This window comes from Notothenia rossii (genome assembly GCF_949606895.1).
Source record: "Notothenia rossii genome assembly, chromosome: 3".
Taxonomy (NCBI): Eukaryota; Metazoa; Chordata; class Actinopteri; order Perciformes; family Nototheniidae; genus Notothenia; species Notothenia rossii.
This window is the reverse complement of record NC_136901.1, coordinates 34,241,445-34,266,960: the sequence shown is the minus strand read 5'-3', so window position 1 is coordinate 34,266,960 and position 25,516 is coordinate 34,241,445. Positions and strand designations below refer to the sequence as shown.

The 25,516-nt window shown below is 41.9% G+C and overlaps 2 protein-coding genes across 2 annotated transcripts; one reads left to right on the top strand and one right to left on the bottom strand.

The window, feature by feature from the left end:
* The first annotated feature begins 40 nt into the window (after positions 1-40).
* On the top strand, positions 41-4,124 carry LOC307032788 (uncharacterized protein). Its single transcript, XM_079671043.1, has 19 exons — positions 41-195; positions 285-331; positions 406-495; positions 645-772; positions 847-987; positions 1,059-1,130; positions 1,206-1,376; positions 1,482-1,578; positions 1,668-1,885; positions 1,956-2,106; positions 2,174-2,382; positions 2,463-2,580; positions 2,670-2,875; positions 2,959-3,076; positions 3,156-3,328; positions 3,436-3,533; positions 3,612-3,730; positions 3,801-3,956; positions 4,026-4,124. Exons 1-19 carry the CDS (start codon positions 173-175, stop codon positions 4,073-4,075), a joined length of 2,385 nt encoding a protein of 794 aa, XP_079527169.1. The 5' UTR covers positions 41-172; the 3' UTR covers positions 4,076-4,124.
* Positions 4,125-9,751: 5,627 nt separating this feature from the next.
* On the bottom strand, positions 9,752-24,600 carry LOC307032475 (uncharacterized protein). The gene is made up of 16 exons (XM_079670457.1): positions 24,180-24,600; positions 13,931-14,058; positions 13,712-13,855; positions 13,568-13,636; positions 12,642-12,812; positions 12,475-12,571; positions 12,168-12,376; positions 11,585-11,941; positions 11,379-11,499; positions 11,088-11,293; positions 10,888-11,005; positions 10,636-10,808; positions 10,443-10,537; positions 10,232-10,350; positions 9,938-10,147; positions 9,752-9,858 (listed from the first exon to the last, which is right to left on the bottom strand). The coding sequence occupies exons 3-16, from the start codon at positions 13,715-13,717 to the stop codon at positions 9,827-9,829; spliced, it is 1,983 nt and encodes a 660-aa protein (XP_079526583.1). The 5' UTR covers positions 13,718-13,855; positions 13,931-14,058; positions 24,180-24,600; the 3' UTR covers positions 9,752-9,826.
* Positions 24,601-25,516: the final 916 nt, after the last annotated feature.

The following is a 25,516-nucleotide window of genomic DNA, read 5'->3' as shown; positions in this document are numbered from 1 at the left end:
ATTGGTTGGTGAATAAACAGGCCTATAAAAGCTGGTCCAGCAGACAACATGTCATATTGCTAGTTTGATCAGGATATACACCAAGCAAGTGTTACCTTTGAGCTTGTGTTGAAGCAGGTGTAGTTTGCTAGCATCTAAGCTAGCTTTAGACACTGCCAACACATCAGTTGCTATGGCTATTGACTTTTGCCTTGGGTAAGTTGGTTTTCTGAACATTTTCAAGCTGTTTGTGGAAAATAGTTCACCTTTTTTATTTGTGGATATTCTATGCCTTTGTGTTACAGGGTGACCTTGCTCCTCTGGGCAGCTGCAAAATGCGATATTCCCAATGGTAAGAGATTAAATGTTTGCTTATAGTCACTCTAAACTGTGGAATAGTTTGACAGCTTTTAATTGTTTCTGCAGAAGCTATAAATATGGAGTGTCACGATCGGTTCTTCGTGATAGCTGTTGATCTCGCCTTCACTGGGAATAAACCCCACTTTGAGGCCGTTGGTAAGTCCTGCACAGCTTTGTCACAAATTGCTACCCCTTTTTAAAAAATGTACCATCTGATCAAAAGACAACTAGTGTGGCCTGAAAATGACAATTTCACTAATGCAGCCACTTGTAGGGTTGAATAACTAATGTGATTGTCGTTCCAGATGAGAGCGGTGTGTACGCCATCACTAGGCACAGTGCAGCACAGTGTGGCTACAGTATCGGTGTTCTCCCTCTGCTTGGACATGTGGAGCTCCGAGCCTCTTACTTTAGCTGTCACACTGAAAACAAGGTTGGTACACTTGGCATTTTAACAGTATTTGTTCGTGTTGTGTGGCAACCCCTTCATTCTTCTCTATATTTCAGGATGACGAAGTCTTCACGTTCAACTTCAACCTGGTTGTTGCAAATGAAGGAAAGATTGTCAGCTATCCCTTGAGCAAGACCTGTTCTCCATCTCTCCCCTGGTCTCCCAGAGAGGTTACCTGTGAGGTCAACTACATGGAGGTAAGCATGGTTACATTGTCTAGTATTTTGGGAATTGTTTTAAATCTGAACTAATCTTTGTTTCTGTGTAGGTGTCAGTGAATAGTGAGGTCACCTGTCCATCTGAGACAAAGAAAGAAGACTGGAATGCTGCTCTAAAATCAGTACGTTTAAACTTTCACACCGTTTTATATTGCTATAGCTTCAATGAGCACAACCATGAAATATTTATCTTCCAGGCTTATACCTCAGCAACTTCAGACTGGCAGGTTATGTTGCACGGCGGTGAGGAGCAGGGGATGCCAATGAACCTTTCTGAAGCGCATAAGCGAGGCTATTCGTTTGACTTGACGGACAGCAGGCTGGTTTTACGTGCCCAGTATGGACAACCTGAATCATTCAGCACTGAGGTAAATGTACAAGATATTGTCAATGACTTTGTAGTTTCATAGTTCAATACCTGTCTTGTAAAGCGGAGCCCAAAACCAGTTTTGACTTTGAGTTTCTGTCTCCAGGTGAATGGTGTTCCAGTAGAGGCGGTCCATGCCACTCTGTTCTCCAGACAGCGCTGGGTTGTCCTCATGGTGGACCTCGTGGCTGCTTGCTCAATGTGTCAGTATTACAATATTTAAGGGCGAAGCTTATATTTTGTTGCTGTTGACGGTACAACAACCAAAGCTTTAATTCTGTAATGTCCACAGATAAAGGTTCATATAATGACAGCGGCTACATGATGTGGGACACTCCTGAGGCGCTGCATCCGCTGATTACTAGTCAACATGAGGCGCAGGTCAAAATTGGAGTAAACGGTGAACTTGTGGAGGAGCCAGTTGCAGATGAGAGGGGCTACATTGTGGAGAAGCAAAATGCCATTATCCAGATCAGCATCCCCTATAATGCTGAAGGAGCAATCAGAAAGGTCAGGATGCACTGATATAAGATTTGTGGTCTAGAAGCACACTTGGCTGAATGCGCTTTTGTATTTGCAGAGCTTGGTGTCTGGCGACCTCTTCGAATTCTATATCTTTGATCTTTACTTGGAGCAAATGTTGTTCGGTGAAGACCAGATGGACACCAGACTTCGTGCTCACAGGACACTGGTTACGCCCCTGCTGCCACGCTCTCTCTTCAGTGAAAACAGTAAGTCTATTGACAAACTCATCGTCCATTTGATGCAACAATAATCTGATTTACATTTTAATTTCAGGAACAGTTCCTGAGGAGCGTGTGTTCACGGTGTACCTCGGAGACGTGCCTGAAGACGTAGAGTTGGCGGCTGTTCATTTGAATGGACAAAAATGTAAAGCTCCGTTTACGAATGAAAGTAGCCTCACCATCACAAAAGTTATTCAGCCCAACAACAATCATGGCTACACTCTGAATGTGTCGATGTTTGACCCTGTTATCAGGCAGAAGGTAAAGGTCCTGAAATACTTTGTCCATATTCATGGAAACTTCACCCTGCTTTGGTAAAACTTTTATGTTCTTTTTCCTAGTTCTCCAAAGAAGATGCAGCCATGCAGCACACTCTAGAAATCAACTACACTTTAACGGTTCTGCCTGAAAATGAGCCTTTTTACCACCTGGCATCAGTCATGGCATTTACTGACGTCTGTAAGTTGCCTACCATATTTTTTGCCTTGGTTAAACTTACTTGGGCATATAGCAACCGTTGTCTTCTATACTTGTCCTGTGTTCAACAGCGCCACCAGTCTTTGATGCTGTCTGCACGGAGTCTGGCATCAGCTTCAAGCTGGACCACCGGCCTTTTGACTACCTGTGGGAGATCACTATCGACTCAGACCTGCTGACATCTGAGCTCGCAGACCAGCACGGCTACATCATGAGCAACGATAGCAACAGTCTGCTGCTTGAAGTGCCCCTTCTCAGCCAAGGCTACCAGTATGAGGTACGATGAGACGGATCGGCATCAAACACTCTTTAATGTGTTGTTTTGTAAATTGAGTTTAATGACTAATCTGTTTTTCATAGGGCTTTAATTTGAAGAAAGTCATTGGTACGTTCAAGATTCTCATTCGGGATCCTGAAACATCTGAAGTCCAAAGCTCAGCTATCAAGACTTGTTCGTTCACGACTACAGAACTCATTAGTAAGAAGACTTTTTTTTCTCTTTGCCATTAGCTCCAGTGTGATGTTCATATATTTGCAATAATCCATACTTTCGTCAGTGTGTTCGACTGATGGGAGGATGACTGTGGTGGCTGACTTGGCTCTGGCCATCCCAAATGGAGGCAATCCTGCTAGAACCAACCTGAGAGACAAATACTGTGGCCCCAAAGAGACGGACAGCAGCAGGGCTCTGTTCTCTTTCGCTCTCAACAGCTGTGGATCCACAGTCAAGGTACCGCTGCTTCCTAATGCTCCTGTTATACTCATTCCAAAGAAATAACATTTAGATCCTGTTATAGTTCTGTGCCTTCGCTCAATTCTTATGCTTTGTTTCTCCAGCTCGGCAAGGAGTATGTGACGTATGAAAATGAGATTTTCTACAGCAAGAAGCTACGTGCTCTGAGAAATCCAGCAGATCCTAGCAATGATATTGACAGGTGTATATTTAACCCAAACTCTTGGCCATTTAGCTTCTTTTTTTTTATCAACTTATTAATCCAATGTTTGTCTTGCAGGGTGACTATACAGTGTACATATCCTCTGTCTGGACTGGTCCGTCTCTTCTCAGAATACAAGTTTGAGTCTGATAAAGCCGGTTTTGGTCGCATTGTTCATTCTGCACACTCTATTAAAGGTAAGTGGTTGACCTGAATAAACATCCTTATATTTCTCAATGAAATTCTGACAATCTGTTTGGTCTTTAGGTCTACCGAGTCCCACCATGGAGCCCACTACAGTGTTTCAAACTCCAGTGTACACTACCAGATTCTCCAGAAGACCTGTGTCAATGAGACCTGGGTACCAGCCTCCTGCTACATACATCAAAGTATCCAGATTTCTGAAGAATCTTCCCAAGAAAGGTACATTTAGTTGAAATGGTTGTGAAAATTAAATTACTTTTTTAATCCTTAATGAATTCTCTTTTGCAGGAGCCAAAGGACAATTGCAAATTAAATTGAATCCATTTATTTCTTTGTAACTACATGTGTTTTTTTAAAATGTGAAGCTTAATAAATTTGTCTTTAAAATTCTTGACTTTCATTGAGACTTATCAAACAAATGCAACATGAAAGTACCAATGTATGCAATGGTTGTTTAGCGCAAAGAGCCTCTCATAACAACCTAAAGGTGTTCCACCCTCCCTGTTTAAGAGCATGATTTCTGAGCTGCAAGGTTGAATGAGGGTTTGAGATTCAAATGTATTGGAAGAGTGCGAGGGAAAGCTGACTTTTGTTTTTCTGTGGCAATTACAGTACTTAGACAATTCTGACCTAAAATCCATATTACATATCCATTACGAACATTCCCGAATCAAAAGCCCTGGATAAACGGCGAGGTGCGTGGCAAGCTGAAAGTGTGCACTATCACGCACGGAGCTGGAGATTTGGAGTACAGGAAATCTAGGTAAGAACTCCGGAGAGCTATCAGCAGTGCAAAGAGACTATACAAAGACAAGGTGAAATCTGACTTCAAAGGCTGTAACACCCAGAACATGCGGGTGGGTCTAAGAACAATGACGACTACAAAGGAGCTGCAGGGGGTGCTGCGCGAGTGCCTGCATGCGCATCTCTCCCAGATGAGCGGAACAGTTTTGCATGATTTCAGAGCAGCCAGGCTGGGGGTGCAGAGAAGGATCAGGAGCCCTGCCCTTTTGTTTGAAACGGGGCAGATGTGTGCAAATCCTTTTTTAAAAGAGTTAACCCACACAAGGCTCCTGGTCATGTTCTCAGGGTATGTGCAGTTAAGCTGGCAGAAGTGTTCACAGACATCTTCAACAGGTCCCTGCTGCAGTCTGTAGTCCCCACATGCTTCAAACACTCCACCATCGTTCCTGTCCCCAAAAAGACAAATCCCCAGCTTCAACGACTACCGCCCAGTAGCACTCACCTCCATCATAATGAATTGCTTTGAGCGGTTAGTCAAAAACCTTCATCACCTCCTGACTCTCTGGACCCCCAGCAGTATGGACAACCTACAGAGCAAGCGGGTCCACAGACGACACCATAGCCCTCACCATCCACACTGCCCTCTCACACCTGGACCAGAGGAACGCATATGTGAGAATGCTGTTCATTGATTACAGTTCAGCCTTCCAAACCATTGTGCCCTCCAAGCTGGTCATCAAGCTCAGAGACCTCGGGCTCAACAGCGCCCTCTGTGACTGGATCCTGAACTTCCTGACGGGCAGACCCCAGGCAGTGCGGGTGGGAAACATCACATCCTCCACCCTGATCCTCAACACAGGAGCCCCTCAAGGCTGCATGCTCAGCCCTCTCCTCTACTCCCTGTTCACACACGACTCCAACACCATCGTGAAGTTTGCTGACGACGCGACCGTCATCGGCCAGATCACAGACGGCGACGAGACGGCGCACAGAGAGGAGGTTGAAAACCTGACATCTTGGTGCCAGGATAACAACCTCCATCTCAACGTCAGCAAAACCAAGGAGCTGATTGTGGATTACAGGAAGCAGCAAGGAGAGGGACACGCCCCCATCGCCAGTCAGTGTATTTGACACTGAGGCTTTTAATGGCAAATGAAAAACGGGCAGTTTATGGTCACTTAGTCAGATGCATTTTTGAAAAATGCATTGAGAAACTCAAACATTGTAAGTTGAAATGTTTATAGTGAACGGGGAAATGCATTTGTTAGGGTCTTGCCCATTTTCCAACACACTGGAGTTAATTGTCACTTTATCTACCATTACTTTGGATTTACTTGACTGTTTGTTTAAATGTTGTTTTTTGCACATTCATTCAGGAATATATATGGGCAAACAACTTAAAAAAGCTTTCACTTTAATATGAACCTTTTCTAATGTTCGGTTTCTTTTTTTATTAGACTACACAAGTGTGAACTGCTTGTTGTATAATTGATGGTTGTCGGATAACTGTTTAGCGGTAGCATACAAATATTCTAATTGGGATACTATGAAAGTGGCCTTAACCAGAATTGATAAGATTCCATGTGACCTGTGCATTTGAAGTGAAAAAACACATTCACAAAACGTTTTGGCATTATTGCCTTGTAGTCTAAAAGTGAATTTAAGCTAGTCTGAAATATTAGCCTTTCAAGGTAGTTTATAGCCTATTTAAAGTTCATTCTATGACCTAACATTTTGACAAGTCATGTACAATTGAAAAACGTACTGTCAGAAGCACAAGTTTACTGTGAAGGGCATTCAGTTATCCAATGATGGACATTATCCTTGTATAGTTGCATCTAAACATTCAACAAGTCTTTGTTCCTGACACTTGTTCTAACATTCAATGTTTTTTTGTTGTCTTTACGCTCAAACCAGAAGAAATAAAAGGATGCTATATTAATGGTTCCACCTCTTCATGCATGGTACCAGATATTTGTGTGGCTTATGGAATAGGACAAGGCTTTGAAATCACCCTTTTTTTTCAAACTGCTGATGCCTCTAAAATGTTCACCTGGCTTTTATGTACCATCTAAATCAGGGATGGGCAACTTTGATGGTGGTGGGGGCCACATCATTGATGTACTGGTCATCAGGGGGCCGCAGATTCACTTGGAACACACACACACAAAAATGCCATGTGTTGTATGTAATTATTAACAAATATACTAAGTCTGACATCTTCATTGAAATGTTACAATCAAAGGGAACATCCCCAAACATATAAGCTCACTAAACAAATATCAGTTCACAGAAATGTTATTTCATTTTTACAAGTGGTATGTTTGTATTGAACAGGTTATTAAACAGTGGAATAAAAATATTTAAACTATTGGAAAGCACGGAAAATGTGTCTGTATTGAGATGAACCATTAAGATGACATACACTTGAAGTCATGAACACTAACCCAGACATTAGTTGTCTAACTTGAACCTAAAACACTTGTAGCCAGTCTCTGCATTCCCCTTATTCCACAATAAAGGGAATGTCAGCCCGCACTCTGCTGTTCCTCAGCACCACTCCCCCTCCCTCCCGCTGAAATTATGAATGAAAATCGTAGTGATCATAGATAACATGGCAGGGTCCGTGACAGTTTGTTTTCATTTGATTTCAAATAAACAAAGTCTTGGTTTTAAGAATATTAAACTTGTTTCGCCAAATTCAGATGATAAATACAACTTTTAAGCTTGTAAAGGCAGAATTACAAGAGGCAATTTAACGTCACAGCACTCAGGCATAACAACAGCCGGTGTTTCTTGTGAGGGTTTCCCCGGGAAATAAAAACAATACACACAAATGCGTCACAGATTATTTCGCGGTATTTGAAATCATGCACGCAGATCATGACCTCATTTAGGAGTCTAGTGGACGGTATCAGTACTACAAGTAAAAAAAAAAATATATATATATATTTTTTAATTAATTACGTTGTTTATAAATTAATCTGAGGGCCGCAAAAAGAGGAGGTGGGGACCGCATGCGTCCCGCGGGCCGCCATTTGCCCATCCCTGATCTAAATGAAGCTAAAGTAGGTTCGGTCAGGAAGACTGGCTTTACCTTCATTATGCTGCATTTAATTAGCTCATTATGGGTGTCCACTCTTAACCAATTACCACAATGTCCAGCAGCCAAACTTTAAATGTGGCATTAATGCTGTGTCACCTCAACAGGGCCGATAATGCATGTCTCCCTTAAGACATATGATACCAGTTCTTTAACCAAAAAAAGAAAGTGTACAATTATCTGAAAATTAAAAATCTAGGGAAACATTGCTTTCCGAATGTTTTGATAAGCTACTTGGAACGAACGAGTTTCTTTGCCATATGCAGCATTGATTGTGGTCGCAAATAAGACATCATTTTTTATACACATGTATTGATATTTACAGTAAAAATACATTATCCCTAGGGAAATTATCGAAAACATTCCTATCCAGGAAAAGTTCAGCCCATATCTAATGTGATGCTAAATTGCGATGGAATAGTTGATCGCTCGAACGAGTAGCTTGTAAGCTAACGGAGAATGGTACATTTTTGACGATTTACATGGCACAAATTACTCCAAACTATATATAGTTTTTCCAATATTCACGAAACGCTGTACACACAATTACACATTGCTCTTATGAATCTGGACATATTTCAAATTGCCTTCCATTAGCCCCGCCCCACAAAAAAATCGGCAATTGTTCAAATATGTGCGTTTTTCATGCATTTTAAGCACATTTTTGCAAACTCCTCCTAGGGAAATGTTCGGAAAAATTCCAATCCAGGACAAGTTAAGCGCATATCCGATGTCATGCTACATCGAGAAGGAATAGTCCTTCGCTCAAACGGGGAGTTCGTAGGCTAACGGAGAATGTACCATTTTTGACCAATTATATGTCAGATAAGCTACTGAGACCTGCCTGTCTGCCACATCAACTAGTCTCTCTCTCACACACACACAAACACCACCCTTTGCTGGTGGCATATTCATTACGACACCTATACACTCCCTAACCCTACTGTTTATTTGTAGATATCTCCTAAAGCCTAAATAAAGTGTGAAATGTTGGCCTGTTACATATTGAGCGATATTATACACACTGTTCTGCTTTCTGCACTCAGCAGCTGTTCTCACTGTAAACATCGCCTCACAATGAAAGCAGTTGTATAAAAAATAGCCTAACATCCAGGGGAGATGTGATTAGAGTAAACAAACGCACCGGAGGAGAGCTTCCATTTCAGCCAATAACTGACAGTGGATCTGTGTTCAAACCTGTTACAGATCAGTGCTACACTTGTTCAACTGCTCAGGTATATTTATGGTTTTCATAAACACTCGCATATATTGTACCCCTGCTACTCTTCAAATTGGACCCCCTTCAAGCATAATACATTTTAATAACGCAGCAATCAAATCAAAATTATTTATATAGCCCAATATCAAAACACATTTGTCTCAGTGGGCTTTGAAAGCTCTGTCTCCAGATCTGGTTTTCCGGACTCTGGGAATTACTAATGACCTGCAATCTTGGAGCGTAATGCCAGGCTAGAGGGGATTTAAAGATCTTTAAGGTATGATGGTGCCTTTCCATTTAGTGTTTTGTAGGTTAGAAGAAAAGCTTTGATTCTGGACTTTACTGGGAGCCAGTGTAGAGTTGCTAAAATTGGAGTGACTTGGTATTCAATAAATACAATCCAGATATTAAACCCAGGTAATCCTACACACTTTTAACACAACGGTTGATTTAGAAATTAGTAAAATGTATCCTCTGCTAAGCAATTAAAATAAAATGCCAAGAATTAAATCTGAAGCAAAAATTAAATGTTCAGTTTTAGCTTAATACTTACTGACATGTCATTTTCTACCTGTTTTCGACATACTATACAATGTAAAAATATGCAACAAAAAAGTCATAGCATGTTGAAAATATTAGAAAAAACGACAAGGTATGTCATATAGGTATGACATAGTATGTCAAAACAATTTTGAAATAAGGCATAGTATACTATGTAACAAATGAAAACAAACGTCGAAATAAGGCTTATTATAGTATGTCGAAATAAGAACGGAAACGACAATATAAGTGTAAAAAAACGACATGACGAAAATATGAGAACTAACAAGTATAGTATGTTGAACTTTGCAAAAAAAAAGTCAGTGTTTCATGTCGAAACAAGGCGTACTTATGATCTTTCAAAAATAATTTGTTTAGGAGGCGTTGACAGATATGCGACAGACAGCATTTTTAAGAAAACAGCTTTATTAAATTCCAAAATGACCAATTTAAAAATTATACTTCCTTCAAATATGGGCAGCATTAAGTTTTTTTCTGCAAGGATTGTCGAACTCCTGTGAACAGAAAGCATTATAATTGTTAGATACTACACTTAAAATGGGAGATTTCTATATGTATGGTTAAAGCTCTCACCTTTATTCATAGCGGCGGCCAGATATCGAAACCTAGTGTTGACCGGATATCGAAAACTATCCACTTGGATATAGCGAGCAGGAGGGTGGAGGGCAGGCTTGTATGATACTGTAGCTTGTCTTGTGGCAGCAAGCGTGGTTGTAAGAGCTGAAGTGGGCTGGATTGTGGGGGGCTGGATTGTGGGGGGCTGGATTGTGGGACTCTGCAGACCTAGCATTCAAAAAGAGAAATGCTTAAAATCGAATATGGGGAGTAATACCTGGTCACCTTGAGAAAGTGAACAAACTACTTTACCTGCTGCAGGATGTGTGGTATGGAGGAGGCTGCCGATTCCAGCTGTATCGGACTCAAATCTGTGCACTGAGAAGAGTCGATGGAGACCAGAGAGAGGATAGGTAGACTGCATTGTCACCCTGCAAGAAAAGGCACATCCACCCACACATCAGATAGCAATTTCTGCCTTTAAAACAAATCAACAGAATAAAATAAAAAAAGGGATACTTACCTTTCCTTAGCATTATCGGAAACTACCTTGCTAGGTCTGAGGAACTTCTCGCTATAGAAAATCTCATTTTGGTAGGTCACATTTTCACTGTTGAGCTGTAGGCAAAAGATGCAAACGGTGAAACATTTAGTTTACGACATTCAGACGTTCCTTTTGTTGCCAGTGTCAAAGATAAAAAATATAGCAGCGGTACCTTGACTGTGGAGCCACAGGTGTTGAGAGAGAAAGAGAACAGAGCCCTGCTGCCGTCTGTCTCGTTGGGGCCACAGTATTTGTCTCTCAGGTTGGTTCTAGCAGGAATGCCGCCATTTGGGATGGCCAGAGCCAAGTCAGCCACCACAGTCATCCTCCCATCAGTCGAACACACTGTAGAGAAGACCATCGAGTTATCCTCAATTCAGCTAAATCTTACAGATCTTAAAATAAAAAAGACGCATGTTCTTACTAATGAGTTCTGTAGTAGAGAACGGACAAGTCTTGATAGTCGATCCCTGGACCTCTGATGTTTCAAGATCCCGCATGATGATTTCAAAAGTGCCAAAGAATCCCTTCAAGGATACGTTCTATAAAAACATATGCAGTTTAGTCATTGATCAATACAGCGGTCAAATAAAGAGCATTTGCTGCCACTCAGTCTCATCTCACCTTGTACTCGTAGCCGTGAGAGAAGAGCGGCACCTCGAGCAGCAGACTGTTGCTATCGTTGCTCATGATGTAGCCGTGCTGGTCTGCCAGCTCTGATGTCAGCAGGTCTGAGTCGATAGTGATCTCCCACAGGTAGTCAAAAGGCCGGTGGTCCAGCTTGAAGCTGATGCCAGACTCCGTACAGACGGCATCAAATTGCGGTGGAGCTGTTACAAAAAAATGGGTTAATCTGCTAGCCGCCATTACAAAAAGAGGATTAAAAAAAAAAAACTTTTAACGGTATGGACTTACAGACATCTGTGACCAATGCTACAACAGATTCCATGTGGTAATAAAGGTCCTTTTCAGGCAAAACCGTCAGTGTGTAGTTGATGTTGAGTATATAATGAAGAACGGCATCTGTTTTAGAGAACTAGGAGACATAATACAATTCATTATGACTGAGCTCATGTCAAGCTGCAAAACTTTGGAGTCACCCCTTAAAAAAAACACCTTACCTGTTGCAGGACGACAGGGTCTTCAAAAGGCACCTTCAGTTTGTAGCCATGAGTGTTGTTGGGATAAACAACTTTTGTGATATTGAAACTGCTTACGCTTAAGGGCACTGTAAATTCTTGTCCATTCAAATGAACAGCAGCCAACTGCACGTCTTCAGGGACGTCTCCGAGGTACACCGTGAACATGTTTTCTTCAAGAACAGTTTGGTTTTTAGCGAAGATGGGGCTTGGCAGCAGGGGAGTGGCCAAAGTCCTGAGGAAGCGGATCCTGGTTTCTACACGATCCTCATCCACCAGGATTTGTTCCAAGTAGAGATGATAGACATAAAACTCGTAGAGATAGTCATCCACAGCACTCTGAAGAAAATACATATCGTTTGTTAAGAAAAGTACAAATGTTGTTCGGATCCAGTTAGTAAGAGTTAAATGTTTTCTCTTTTGAGTATCTGTAATATCTAACATTAAGAAGAGGAACCTCTGAGAACTATGAGTTTCATTTAGAGACCATGAACGTATCTGCTTACTTTAATTTAGCATACAAACCCCAGTATGTATCTATGCTCTTAGGTTTTTGATTTCTGACCTTCCTGTATCGTCCTTCAGCATTTTCGGGAATGCATATCTGGATTGTGTTGTTCTGCTTCCCCACAATGTAGCCCCTCTCCTCTGCAACTGGCTGCGCAACAAGTTCACCCTTGAGACCAACATTGACTTGTTGGCAATCTAGATTTGGGTACAGCATCTCAGGAGTCTCCCACATCATGTAGCCGCTTTCATGATACAAGCCTTTATCTGTTAAGAGTACATCAGATTCATCGCTTTACTTTTCCAGCAAGTGGAAAATAACCCACAGCATACATTTTTATTTAAGAATGTGTTTAAATACTGACCCATGGAGCAAGCAGCCACAAGGTCAACCATGAGGACAACCCAGCTTTGTCTGGAGTATACAGTTGCATGTACTGCTTCTACTGGAACACCATTGACCTGGAGAGCGCTACATTAGAAAGTCTTATGCTCAGATTTACAAAATAGGCTTTATTAACCAATGGTTTACCTCAGTGCTGAATGAATCGGGTTGTCCATACGGAGCACGAAATACCAGTCTTCCTTCAGTCAAGAGAAACACACATCCCTGCTTACGAGCGTCTGAGATGTTGATTGGCGGCAACTGCTCGTCATCTGTCTGAAACATCACCTGCCAGTCTGAAGTGGTGGAGCTATGAGCCTGGAAAGAGATTTTAAAGGTCCCCTATTATACCGTTTCACATCAATATATTATAGGTCTCTGAATCTGTGTCTTTTACTTTAGATGAAAATAAGGAGCCACGCCCCTCAGAGATATTTGGTTAAAAAGAACACAATGGTGCTCTAGGTAGACCCTCCAGAAAAACGCGATTCTGCAAACGCAGAATTTACCGCATAATCAGCAAAATGGCGCAGATTTTTTGTAAAAGGCCGCATATTTATCAAAAGGCCGCATAATCCCCGCATTTTTCCACACAAAGTTGAGAGGAAAAAAAAGTTAACTCGTCTTGACGTGAAGTAGTGGTGATGATGATGACGCAACGTCATCAGCTCGCGCATCACAGAAGGTAAACAACACCGTAGAGTGAACGTGTGGAACTCACACGAGAGAGAAAACACCAAGATGAACAAATCTGATCCATCTCATTTACCGATGAACATTTCTGCTAAAGACCGGGCAAAGCAGGACCCCGATATCTTTCACGAAAGTGGGGGGAAACAATTCTGCACCCCGTGCAACTGTGTGTTGGAGCATACGTCTTAGAGAAAATCGACGGTGACGACCCACTTTGATTCGTTCAAAAATGCTTTCTGCATCAGTATCTATTTACACAGAGGGGACACATGTTTATGTATAAAAGACATGACAAAATTGATTTTGCATATTAGGTGACCCTTAAGCCTTAAAACTGAGAAGAAAAAAGGGAATTCTCCACAGAAAGAAAGTAAACTTACAGGTTTGAGAGAATTCCAGTCATCCTTCTTTGTTCCAGAGGGACAGGTGACTTCACTCCTCACAGACACCTGGAAAGAAGTCATGATTAGTCACCATCTGAAATACTCCATAAGATATACAACCTCAGCTGTAAACCAGCGTACCTCCATGTAGTTTGTCTAACAGGTAACCTCTCTGGGAGACCAGGGGAGAGATGGAGAACAGGTCTTGTCTTGCAAGGGATAAGTCACCTCCTTTCCTTCTTGTGTCACATTTAGGTTAAAGTTGAATGTGAACATTTCATCATCCTAAAAATCAAGCAGAAAATTACAGGATGCCTAGCCTGCACAGTAAAATACATTTTCAATGCAATTCGTACACACTTTGTTCTGAGTTTGACAGCTGAAGTAAGAGGCCCGGAGCTCCACATGGCCTGGTAGAGGGTGAACATTGATACTGTAGCCACACTGTGCCGCATACTGCTGAGTGATGGCGTACGCACCGGTCTCATCTGGAAGAAAAAGGATTTCAATATTAACTCCCAACATCCTGAAAGTACAGGTATACTGGTAAACAACTACCAGTGAATAATAAACTATTAAGGTCATGTTTTCCTAAAAAAGGTAAAATGATGGTTCAATCAATTCAAGATGCTTGATGAACGTGCACTGCTCATGTGGAAGAAGTTCCTAAAATATTCTGTGTTGGCCTAGCACAGGGGTCGGCAACCCGCGGCCCTTCAGCCCCTCTGCAGTGGCTCCCTATAGCTTTGCATTTTGATTTATTTATTATTATTAATTTATTATTATTATTTTGAACTCTCTTTTTTTCTTTCAAAGGGTACACCTCTTATTTAAAATAAGAGATCGAGGTGATACTGTGACACTGAAATAAAAAAAAGTGTTTAATATTTAGTCCACTAAAATATGCGTCACACCCCGGTGCCTGCCTTCTGCAGGTGGCTCATCTCGTGTTTCCGATCCCCGCGGTAAACTAAACCATGGATAAATCCAAAAAAAGAAAAGTCTCGGACGAAAATAGAGAGTTTAATTCCGCGTGGACAGCTTCATTTGCTTTCTCTTCTAACGATGCAGGCTTACCTGTATGCTTGATATGTGGCGATAAATTAGCGACCAAAAAAAAAATGTAATGTTGAAAGACATTTCCGCAGCAAACACGAAGCATTTGCTGAAAAGTACCCAGCAGGAGAAGCAAGAAAAAGAGCGATTTCGGAACTGGTGCGGAAAGCTGAGCAGAGCAAACATACTTTCAAGAAGTGGATCAAGTCTCCAAACTCAACTACTACTGCTAGTTTTGTGGCTGCTCAGGAGATAGTAAGACGCGGAAAGCTGTTCACAGATGGAGAATACATGAAAGAATCATTCCTTAAAATATCAGAAAATCTATTCTCGGACTTCAAAAATAAACGAGAAATTGTTCAGAAAATTAGAGATATGCCCCTCTCTGCAAAGACCGTCAGGGACAGGACCCTTAAGATGGGAGAAAATATCACCAGTCAACAAATTGAGGACATTAATTCAGCTCCAGCATTTTCAATTTCCTGTGATGAGTCAAGTGATGTAAATGATATTGAACAGACAGCGCTGTTATGCAGATATGTGAACTCTGATGGGCCACAGGAAGAACTCATTGAGTTAATACCGCTAAAAGGCCAAACACGGGGGGAGGACATTTGTAAGGCTGTAATTAATTGTTTACAAGCCAAAGGAATAAACACCACCCACATGGTGTTAGTGGCTACTGATGGGGCACCTAGTATGAGAGGAACACAGAAGGGGTTTGTGACTTTACTTCAGAAGTCGCTGGATCGAGAGCTGCTGACGTTTCACTGCATCCTGCACCAAGAAGCACTGTGCGCTCAAACATTTCCCCCCGAATGCAAGGAGGTGATGGACCTTGTCATTCAGATAGTGAACAAAATAATGGCAAAAGGGTTAAACCACCGACAGTTCTGTTCATTATTAGATGAAGTAGACAGCGCATATTCGGATCTTCTGCTGCACAACAAAGTCCGGTGGCTGTCTAGGGGAGAGGTGCTGAAACGGTTTGCTGCTTGTCTAGATCACGTGAAAACTTTCCTGGAAAGCAAGGGCCTCACTTATCCAGAACTGGAACATCCAGATTGGCTGGAAAAGTTGCACTTCATGGTGGATGTGACAGGTCACCTTAACATGCTGAACAAAAGTCTCCAGGGGAAAGGAAGCACGGCCCTTCAGATGCTGGAGGATGTTTTGGCGTTTGAGCGCAAGATGACAGTGTTTGCCAGAGATGTGAAGAAAGGTACGTTCTCTCACTTCCCCTCCCTGAGAGAGTTCAAAGAAGCACACAACCACATAAATTGTGAGTACTTAAAGCGTGCGATCACCGCAATGCAGACGGCATTTGGACAAAGATTCAGTGAGTTCAGAAAGGAAAAAAATACATTATCCTTCCCCGTCACACCCCTGGACATCGACCCATTTTTGCTGAACATGTCACCATTCACAGGAGTAAGTCAACCCGATCTTGAAATTGAACTGGCCGACATAGCTGATAAAGAATTATGGGTGTCCAAGTTCAAAAGCCTGACAGCTGATCTCGAAGATGTCGCCCGTCAGAAGGCTATTCTCGCTCGGGAGCACAACTGGAGCGATTTGGAAATCCTCCCCAAACCCGACAAACTTGTGTTTGAGACATGGAATGCCATTCCCGACACTTATATAAACATGAAGAAGTACAGGACTGTCTCAGAAAATTAGAATATTGTGATAAAGTTCTTTATTTTCTGTAATGCAATTTAAAAAAAAAAAAAAATGTCATACATTCTGGATTCATTACAAATCAACTGAAATATTGCAAGCCTTTTATTATTTTAATATTGCTGATTATGGCATACAGCTTAAGAAAACTCAAATATCCTATCTCTAAATATTAGAATATCATGAAAAAGTATACTAGTAGGGTGTTCAATGAATCACTTGAATCGTCTAATTAACTCGAAACACCTGCAAGGGTTTCCTGAGCCTTGAAAAACACTCAGCTTGGTTCAGTAAACTAAATCACAAGTATGGGGAAGACTGCTGATCTGACTGCTGTCCAGAGGACCGTCATTGACACCCTCCATCAGGAGGGTAAGACACAAAAAGAAATTTCTCAAAGAGCAAGCTGTTCACAGAGTGCAGTTTCAAAGCACATCCACAAAAAGTCGGTTGGAAGGGGGAAATGTGGCAGGAAACGCTGCACAACCAAGAGAGATGACCGCAGCCTTAACAGCATTGTGAAGAAGAGTCGCTTCCAGAATTTGGGGGAGCTTCAAAGACAGTGGACTGAAGCTGGAGTCCAGGTATCAAAAGTCACTGTTCACAGACGTGTCCGGGAAATGGGCTACAATAGCCGTATTCCCATGGTCAAGCCACTTCTGAACTCAAGACAACGGAAGAGGCGTCTGACTTGGGCTAAGGAAAAGAAGCACTGGACAGTTGCACAGTGGTCCAAAGTCCTCTTTTCAGACGAAAGCAAGTTTTGTATTTCATTTGGAAGTCAAGGCGCCAGAGTCTGGAGAAAGGCTGGAGAGGAGCAAAATCCAAGTTGCTTGAAATCCAGTGTGAAGTTCCCACAGTCAGCGATGGTTTGGGGAGCCATGTCAGCTGCTGGTGTTGGTCCACTGTGTTTCATCAAGCCCAGAGTAAATGCAGCTGTGTACCAAGAGATTTTAGAGCACTACAGGCTTCCGTCTGCTGAAAAGCTCTATGGAGATGAGGAATTCATTTTCCAGCATGATCTGGCACCTGCCCACAGTGCCAAAACCACCAGTAACTGGTGTACTGACCATGGCATTACTGTCCTCGATTGGCCTGCAAATTCCCCTGACCTGAACCCCATAGAGAATATGTGGGGTATTGTGAAGAAGAAGCTGAAAGACACCAGACCCAACAATGCTAATGAGCTAAAGGCCGCTTTTGAAGCATCCTGGGCATCCATAACACCTCAGCAATGCCACAGGCTGATTGCCTCCATGCCACGCCGCATTGATGCAGTAATCCGTGCAAAAGGATTCCCAACCAAGTACTGAGTGCATTAATGGACATTTTCAAATGTTTGATTGTGTTTTGCTGTTATAAATCTTTTTTTTTTACTTGGTCTGAGGAACTATTCTAATTTTTTGAGATAGGATTTTTGAGTTTTCTTAAGCTGTATGCCATAATCAGCAATATTAAAATAATAAAAGGCTTGCAATATTTCAGTTGATTTGTAATGAATCCAGAATGTATGACATTTTTGTTTTTTTAATTGCATTACAGAAAATAAAGAACTTTATCACAATATTCTAATTTTCTGAGACAGTCCTGTATATCCCAGAATTTAAAGTGTCAATATCAAAAAGAGCATCAGACCAACTTTCAGTGTATACAGCAGAAATGTTGGCAGTAGTAATAGGATTACAGTGGGTGGAAGAGGTCAGACCAGACAGGGTGGTGATATGCACAGATTCATTATCCAGTTTACAAAGCATACAGTCAACAACAACTGCCAGAGAAGACATACTCATAGAAATCTATCACAGCCTGTTAAGACTTCACAGAAGCGGCATAGATCTGCAGTTCTGCTGGGTGCCTGCGCATGAGGGGGTGAAAGGGAACGAGTGTGCTGATAGATTAGCAAAAAGTGCACTACAAAAGGAAATCACATTACCAGTTCAACTTGGAAAAGGAGAAGGAAAAGCAGTTATTAAGAAGAAAGGGATGGAGATCTGGCAGAAAAGGTGGGAGAAAGACCAGAAAGGCAAAGAATACCATCAAGTGCAAAAGACAATTACAATTAATATTTATAAAGAAAGAAACAGAAGGGAGGAAGTAATGATAGCTAGGCTCAGACTAAATCACACTGCATTAAATGGTACGCTGTATGTCATGGGGAAAAGTGACAGTGACAAGTGTGGGAACTGTGGAGTTAGGGAAAATGTGGAACATATTTTATTACATTGTGTCACCTATAGAGTTGAAAGAGGGAAATTAAGGGATACAGTTTTAGAGGCAAAGAGGGAGTGGAATGTAGCGGGTATTCTGGGAACAGAAGGAGAAGGAGTAAGAGCTATCAGAAAAGCACTGTTCACCTTTTTGAGGGAAACTGGGATAGGGAAAAGAATTTAACAGTAGACCATGGATGATTTGTTTTTTGTTTTGTTTTATTTATTTTATTTTATTTTATTTTATGGTTTTCTTTTTGATATGCTGGTTTATTAGAGGACTGACATGATGATACACACTCGTGTACAGTAGGTGGCGGTATGCAACCAAAAGCTGTTTGCGACCCGCCATTAAAAAAGAGAAGAAGAAGAAGAAGCAGAAGGTATTATTCCAGCCTTGGTGGATGGGGAGAGGCTGGCAGTGACAGATAAAGAGAAGGCAGATATGTTAGGAAGGACACTTGCAGCAGTACATAGTGGGGAGCATCTCAGTGATATGCATAGGCAGCAAAAACAGCAGTTACTAGCAGAGAATGGAAACGTGAAGGAGAAGAGACAGGATAATAGGTCGGCTCTGGACGTGGAATTTACAATGTCAGAACTCAAAATAGCCTTACAAGGTACAGGATATACAGCCCCAGGACAAGACCAGCTATGCTATGCTATGTTTAGACAATTACCTATGGAAACTATGAAAATGGTGTTGAGTCTTTTCAATAAAATCTGGAGAGAAGGAGATATGCCAAGTGTGTGGAAAACAGCAATCGTGCTACCATTCAATAAGCCAGGGAAAGATACAGCTAACCCTAGTAACTACAGACCAATAGCTCTTACATCACACCTATGTAAATGGATGGAAAAGACCATTGTCCGTAGGCTCTCACATGTACTGGAACAGAAAGGGCTGCTGAGTAGTTTTCAGAGCGGATTTCGTAAAGGGCGTTCCACAATAGATGCGCTAGTAAGAGTGAGTAATGATGTGGAAAAAACATTGAAAATGAAAGAGATAATGGCAATAGTGTACTTTGACATTGAAAAGGTGTATGACTCTATGTGGAGGGATGGGTTACTGATCAAATTGGGTAGAATGGGTATTGGAGGGAGAATGTACAATTGGGTCAGGGCCTTTTTAACAGACAGGACATTTAGAGTAAAGGTTGGAGCAGATATTTCCAACTATTTTGAAATAGAAAATGGTATTCCCCAAGGGAGTGCAGTCAGTCCAATATTATTTAACATCATGATTAATGATATATTTACATGCTTAGACACATGCATACAATCGGCTCTGTACGCAGATGATGGGGCTATTTGGATGAGGGGAAGAAATGCCCCATACGTAATGGAGAATATAGCTAGAGCGATTACAAAAGTGGAGAGGTGGTCATATAACTGGGGATTCAAAATGTCAGAAAGCAAGTCATGCTACATGGTATTTACAAACAAACGCAAGATTGATGGCCAACAGCTAACACTATATGAGCGTCCAATGACAAAGGTAAATGAGTTCAAATACCTAGGACTGTGGTTTGATAGCAAATACACATGGAAAATGCATATTAATCAAGTGGAAACAAAATGCAAAAAAGTATTAAATTTATTGCGAGCTGTAGCTGGATGCAACTGGGGCGCAGATAAACAAGCATTAATAGACATTTACAGATCAATTATGAGGTCCACAATAGATTACGGTTGTATAGTATATGGAGCAGCAGCAAAAACATCGCTTTTAAAAATTGATAGAATACAATATAAAGCATTGCGGCTGTGTATTGGAGCAATAAAGTCATCCCCTATTAATGCAGTTCTGATAGAAGCAGGAGAGACACCTCTGGAGATCAGAAGAGAGAAACTTGCTCTGTCATACTGGGTCAGACTACAAGGTAGTGGAGAAGAAAATATTTCAAACAGAATATTACAGGATTGCTGGGAATATGCAAAATTCCAGGGACGTGGGTTTGGCTGGACGAGTAAGGAAAGAACGAGGGAATATGGAGTGGAGAATATCACGTTTGCCAAAGCAACCCCATTTAGCAGTGTTCCCCCATGGCTGTTCCCAGAAGCTAACATAGATATAAATATCATAGAAAGGAAAAAAGAGTGGCAAATAAATGAAGTGGGAATTAAAACAAGTATGTATGTATCTGAACGAAAAGTACTACAATTACCTACACATTTATACAGATGGCTCTAAGAACAAGGAAGAGCGTGTTGGAGTTGGCATATACATCCCAGACTTTAAAATATCTATTTTAAAAAGAACATCTGATCAATTATCAGTGTATACAGCAGAAATGCTTGCTGTAATAATAGGATTGCAGTGGGTTGAAGAGGTCAGACCAGATAGAGTGGTAATATGCACAGATTCATTGTCCATATTACAAAGCATACAATCAACAACAACTACTAGAGAAGACATTCTCATAGAACTGAATCATAGCCTGTTAAGACTGCACAGAAGCGGCATAGATCTGCAGTTCTGCTGGGTGCCTGCACATGAGGGGGTGAAAGGGAACGAGTGTGCTGATAGATTAGCAAAAACTGCACTACAAAAGCAAATAACACTACCAGTTCAACTTGGTAAAGGAGAAGGAAAAGCAGTCATTAAGAAGAAAGGGATGGAGATCTGGCAGAAAAGGTGGGAGGAAGACCAGAAAGGCAAGGACTATCACAAAGTACAAAATACAATTACAATTAATATTCATAAAGAAAGAAACAGAAGGGAGGAAATCATGATGGCTAGACTCCGAATAAATCACACAGCTTTGAACAGTACGCTGTATATCATGGGGAAAAGTGACAGTAACAAGTGTGGGAACTGTGCAGTAAAAGAAGATGTAGAACATATCTTGTTACATTGTGACATCTATAAAGCGGAAAGAGAACAATTAAAGGCTAAAGTCTTAGAGGCAGAGAGGGAGTGGAGTGTGGTTGGTGTTTTGGGAACAAAAGGAGAGGGAGTAAAAGCTACCAGAAAGGCACTGTTTAAATTTTTGAGTGAAACTGGGGTAGGAAAAAGAATTTAACATTAGGTAAGGAAAGAACATAGATTTGTTTTGTTTTGTTTTATTTATTTAATGGTTTTATTAATTAATTTTTATTTTATTTTGATTAGAACATAGGTTAATGAGTCGGAATGATGTGATGATGCATACTCATGTACAGTAGGTGGCGGTATGCACCTTTTAAGTTGTTTGCAATCCGCCAAAAGCAAGAGAAGAAGAAGAAGAAGCAGAAGGTATTGATCAGGAACGCTGAGCTGAGAGGAGGAATGTCGGAGACGCGTGACAGAAAGCTCAGAGAGAATCGGAAAACTCGGATACATACAGAAACTGTAGCATTGGACTGTTATTTTTGGGCAGATTTGCATAAACTGTACATTGAGTGTTTCATCATGTCAACCAGCTCAGATGGTAGCCAAAGAGGCGATATGGAATGGATGATATCCAAAGCTGCGAGGAAGAAAAGATCTTTGAAAGAAAGATAGTTCAGTAAGAGCTAGAAGGTGGTCGGATTGGTCGGGTGAAGCCGACAAGGCTAATCAAAGCAAAAAATCAAAAATCAGTCAGAGTGTCAGCCAAGCACTGTTGGATAAAGAACTAGAACACGAGTGGAAAGTTGTAATAGAATTCAATCAGGATGGTGGGCATTACCACCCAATTAAACTTACCACAGCAATTGAAAAAGAGATTGGAAAAATTAAATTTGCTAAATTCATGAACAACAAGCGGGTTTTGATACATGCCAATAACAAACAGCAGCAGGAAAAGATTCTGGGAATGAACTCACTGAATGGGGAGAAAATGAAGGCGCATGTACCAGGAGCAATGGCAAAACTGAGAGGAGTCATTTCAGGAGTACCATTGGACATGTCAGTGGAAGATATTAAAAGTGAATTAAAAGGAGGTAAAGTAGTGGAAGTCACAAGGCTTAAAAGCAAACGGGATGGCACACTCAAATAAACATTATCAGTTCTCATTCAGTTTGAGAGAACATTACCTAAGGCAGTACAAATGGGATATTTGAACTTCATTGTTAGGGAGTACATTCCCAAACCTCTCAGGTGTTACGCATGTCAACGAATGGGGCACACAGCGCAGCCGTAAAGGACAGTGTGCGAGATGCGGAGGAAAACATGAGTATGGAAAATGTGAAAAGGATGCAAAGGTTAAATGTTGTATCTGCGGAGGAGATCACAGTGCTGCGTTTGGAGGATGTGAAGTGCAGAGAGAGGCCAGAGAGGTGCAGAGGGTTAAGATTACAAACAAAGTTTCATACGCAGAAGCAATAAAGAAAGTAAGGGGAACAATAACAATCAATAAGACCCCTAGTGGAATGGAGCAGAGCATTACAATACAAAATGGCAGGAACACACCAAAAAGTAATCTTCAAATCCAACCCCACAGCGCCACCAAGAGTAAAGAGGATGATGATGTTCTCGGAGTGAAAAAGGTGAATTTTGTGGTATTCATATGCCATACTGTTAATGTTGCATTACAGTTAAAAAAGAAAAGTGATAGAATCAAAGCCATTGTGGAGGCAGCTGGAAAATTCCTAGACATGAAAGATATTAAAGCAGATCAGATACATGCAATGCTAGCTATAAATGGAGCTGGGGGAAATGAAAATCAGGATGAGGGTTAGATCCTTAATCATGGTTCTGCACATACTACAGTGGAACACAAGAAGCCTCATAGCTAATGGTCAAGAATTCAAGAAATATGTATATGAGCTAGAGGTGGTCCCTGAGGTAATATGTGTGCAAGAAATCTGGTTACGACCTCAATTAGACTTTGTCATTCCAGGATTTAGCTGTATAAGGCATGACAGAGCTAATAGTCAAAATGGTGGAGGGTGTGCCACGTTTCTCAAAGATGGTGTGGCATATAGGGAGGTGCAATCTCCTGATGATATAGAGTGTATTATAGTGGAAATTTGCAACCCTAGGAAACAAGATAACATTAGGATAATCAATTTATACAACCCATGTAAAAATCTAACCACTGATATATTTAAAGAAATAGCAGGCAATAAACATAGGAAGGAAGTTTGGTGTGGTGATTTCAATGCACACAACAGTCTATGGGGCAGCAACCATACAGATAGTAACGGAAATATAGTGGAAGAAATGCTGGAGGAAAGAACACTAGTATGCCTTAATGATGGACATGGAACAAGAGTAAATGTACACAGGGGGAAAGTCTCATGCCTGGATCTGACATTAGTGTCAAACTGTTTGGTTCATACATGCAAATGGTTTGTTTTGAATAGCTCCACTGTAGGAAGTGACCATGATCCAGTGCTTACTAAAATGAATACTAATGTATATATGCAGGAAGGAGGTGCTTTGCTAAAGCTGATTGGGGGAAATTTAGGATATGGTGTGAGGAGTCGGTACACCTGCTAACATCAGAGGGAAGCATAGAGGTCATTACAAGCTACACATTCTTTTTTCTTCGGCGTGAGAGGACGCTGGCGCTGACTGTTCGCCGCTTCTCTGTCCGAAAATCTCGTCTTTCTTTGTGTTAATCTAAGAGTTTCTGACCACTTTCTACTGCTATAGATTGCTAACTATTCTGTTGTTTTTTTGTTCTGATCTGGACATATTTGTTACATCCGATTGCCATTTTTGACGGACGCTTGGTTCTCTACCCTGCTACACCTACCTGCTAACGCTGCTCCATCCATCAAATAACCAGCCCCATTCTTCGTCCTGCCCCTCCCCGTGGGCCCTGACTCTGGTTCTTCTTCCTGCCGGTCCCCCCATCTGCTGTAAAGGACAGCCTGCAACTGACCTCTCATCCTGTCTGACGGCTGCCAACAGCTCCACTTTCAGCGCCGCTGGTCTACAACCATAGCCAGCGCTGTGCTAACGCTAGCATCCTACCGCGGCACTACGATGTTACGATACTCTGTCTCCCAACTTTTTAATCTCAACAACTTTTCTGCGCTTCCTCTAAGCTTGTCTGTCATCAATTGCCTCGGGCTTCTACGCAGACCGAGGTATGTCCATAGAGGTTCCAAACGCAGATTTGTTTACTCCCAGTCCGGAAAATCATCCATAACATCTATCTGGTCGACTAACCGCCATGTCCCACAACTATCATGTCATCTAAGCGCACTTATTACTCCATATTATACACCCACCACTGGTCCGTTACAATCCCAGCTGTACCAAAAACCTGGAGTGGATTCCACTGCCCTCTTCTCAGAGCTGGTCCAAATTCCTGGAGTGGATCCCACTGCCCTCTGCTCAGAGCTGGCCCAAATACCTGGAGTGGATTCCACCGCCCTCTGCTCAGAGCTGGCCCAAATACCTGGAGTGGATCCCACTGCCCTTTGCTCAGAGCTGGCCCAAATACCTGGAGTGGATTCCACTGCCCTCTGCTCAGAGCTGGCCCAAATACCTGGAGTGGATTCCACTGCCCTCTGCTCAGAGCTGGCCCAAATACCTGGAGTGGATTCCACTGCCCTCTGCTCAGAGCTGGCCCAAATACCTGGAGTGGATTCCACCGCCCTCAACCACCAAAAACTGATAATAACACACTTCCTTCCACCTCCTCTCCGCTCCTCCCCCCCATCTCACATTCCTCCCCGCACTGTCAACCTGGACAACCTCTCACCTCTTCAGCCTGTGACCATACCACGCCCCTCCCACTCAACTAATATTGCCCTCCTTAACATCCGATCACTCAACAAGAAAGCCCTCATCCTCCATGAACTAATCTTGGAAAAATCCCTTGATTTCCTTCTGCTCACCGAAACCTGGCAACAGCCCGATGACTTCTTCTCCCTCAACCAAACATCCCCCCCCTGGCTTTAAATACATCACTAAACCCCGCCCCTCCCGCCGTGGTGGCGGCCTTGCTGTAATCCACAATCGGAACATCCAGATCACAGAACTAACCCTCCCCTCAGTATCATCCTTTGAATTCATTGCCTTCAAAGCCCCTCCCTCACTGACAGTCATCCTCATCTACCGGCCTCCTAAACCTCATCCCTC

Coding starts and splice junctions, on each gene's coding strand:
- LOC307032788 (XM_079671043.1), top strand. CDS start 173: ATGGCTATTGACTTTTGCCTTGG. Junction 988..1,058: donor GTGAGGTCAACTACATGGAG/GTAAGCATGGTT, acceptor GTTTCTGTGTAG/GTGTCAGTGAATAGTGAGGT. Junction 3,534..3,611: donor CCTAGCAATGATATTGACAG/GTGTATATTTAA, acceptor TTTGTCTTGCAG/GGTGACTATACAGTGTACAT.
- LOC307032475 (XM_079670457.1), bottom strand. Junction 11,500..11,584: donor ACCCTGTCGTCCTGCAACAG/GTAAGGTGTTTT, acceptor TATGTCTCCTAG/TTCTCTAAAACAGATGCCGT. Junction 10,809..10,887: donor CTCTACTACAGAACTCATTA/GTAAGAACATGC, acceptor TCTTCTCTACAG/TGTGTTCGACTGATGGGAGG.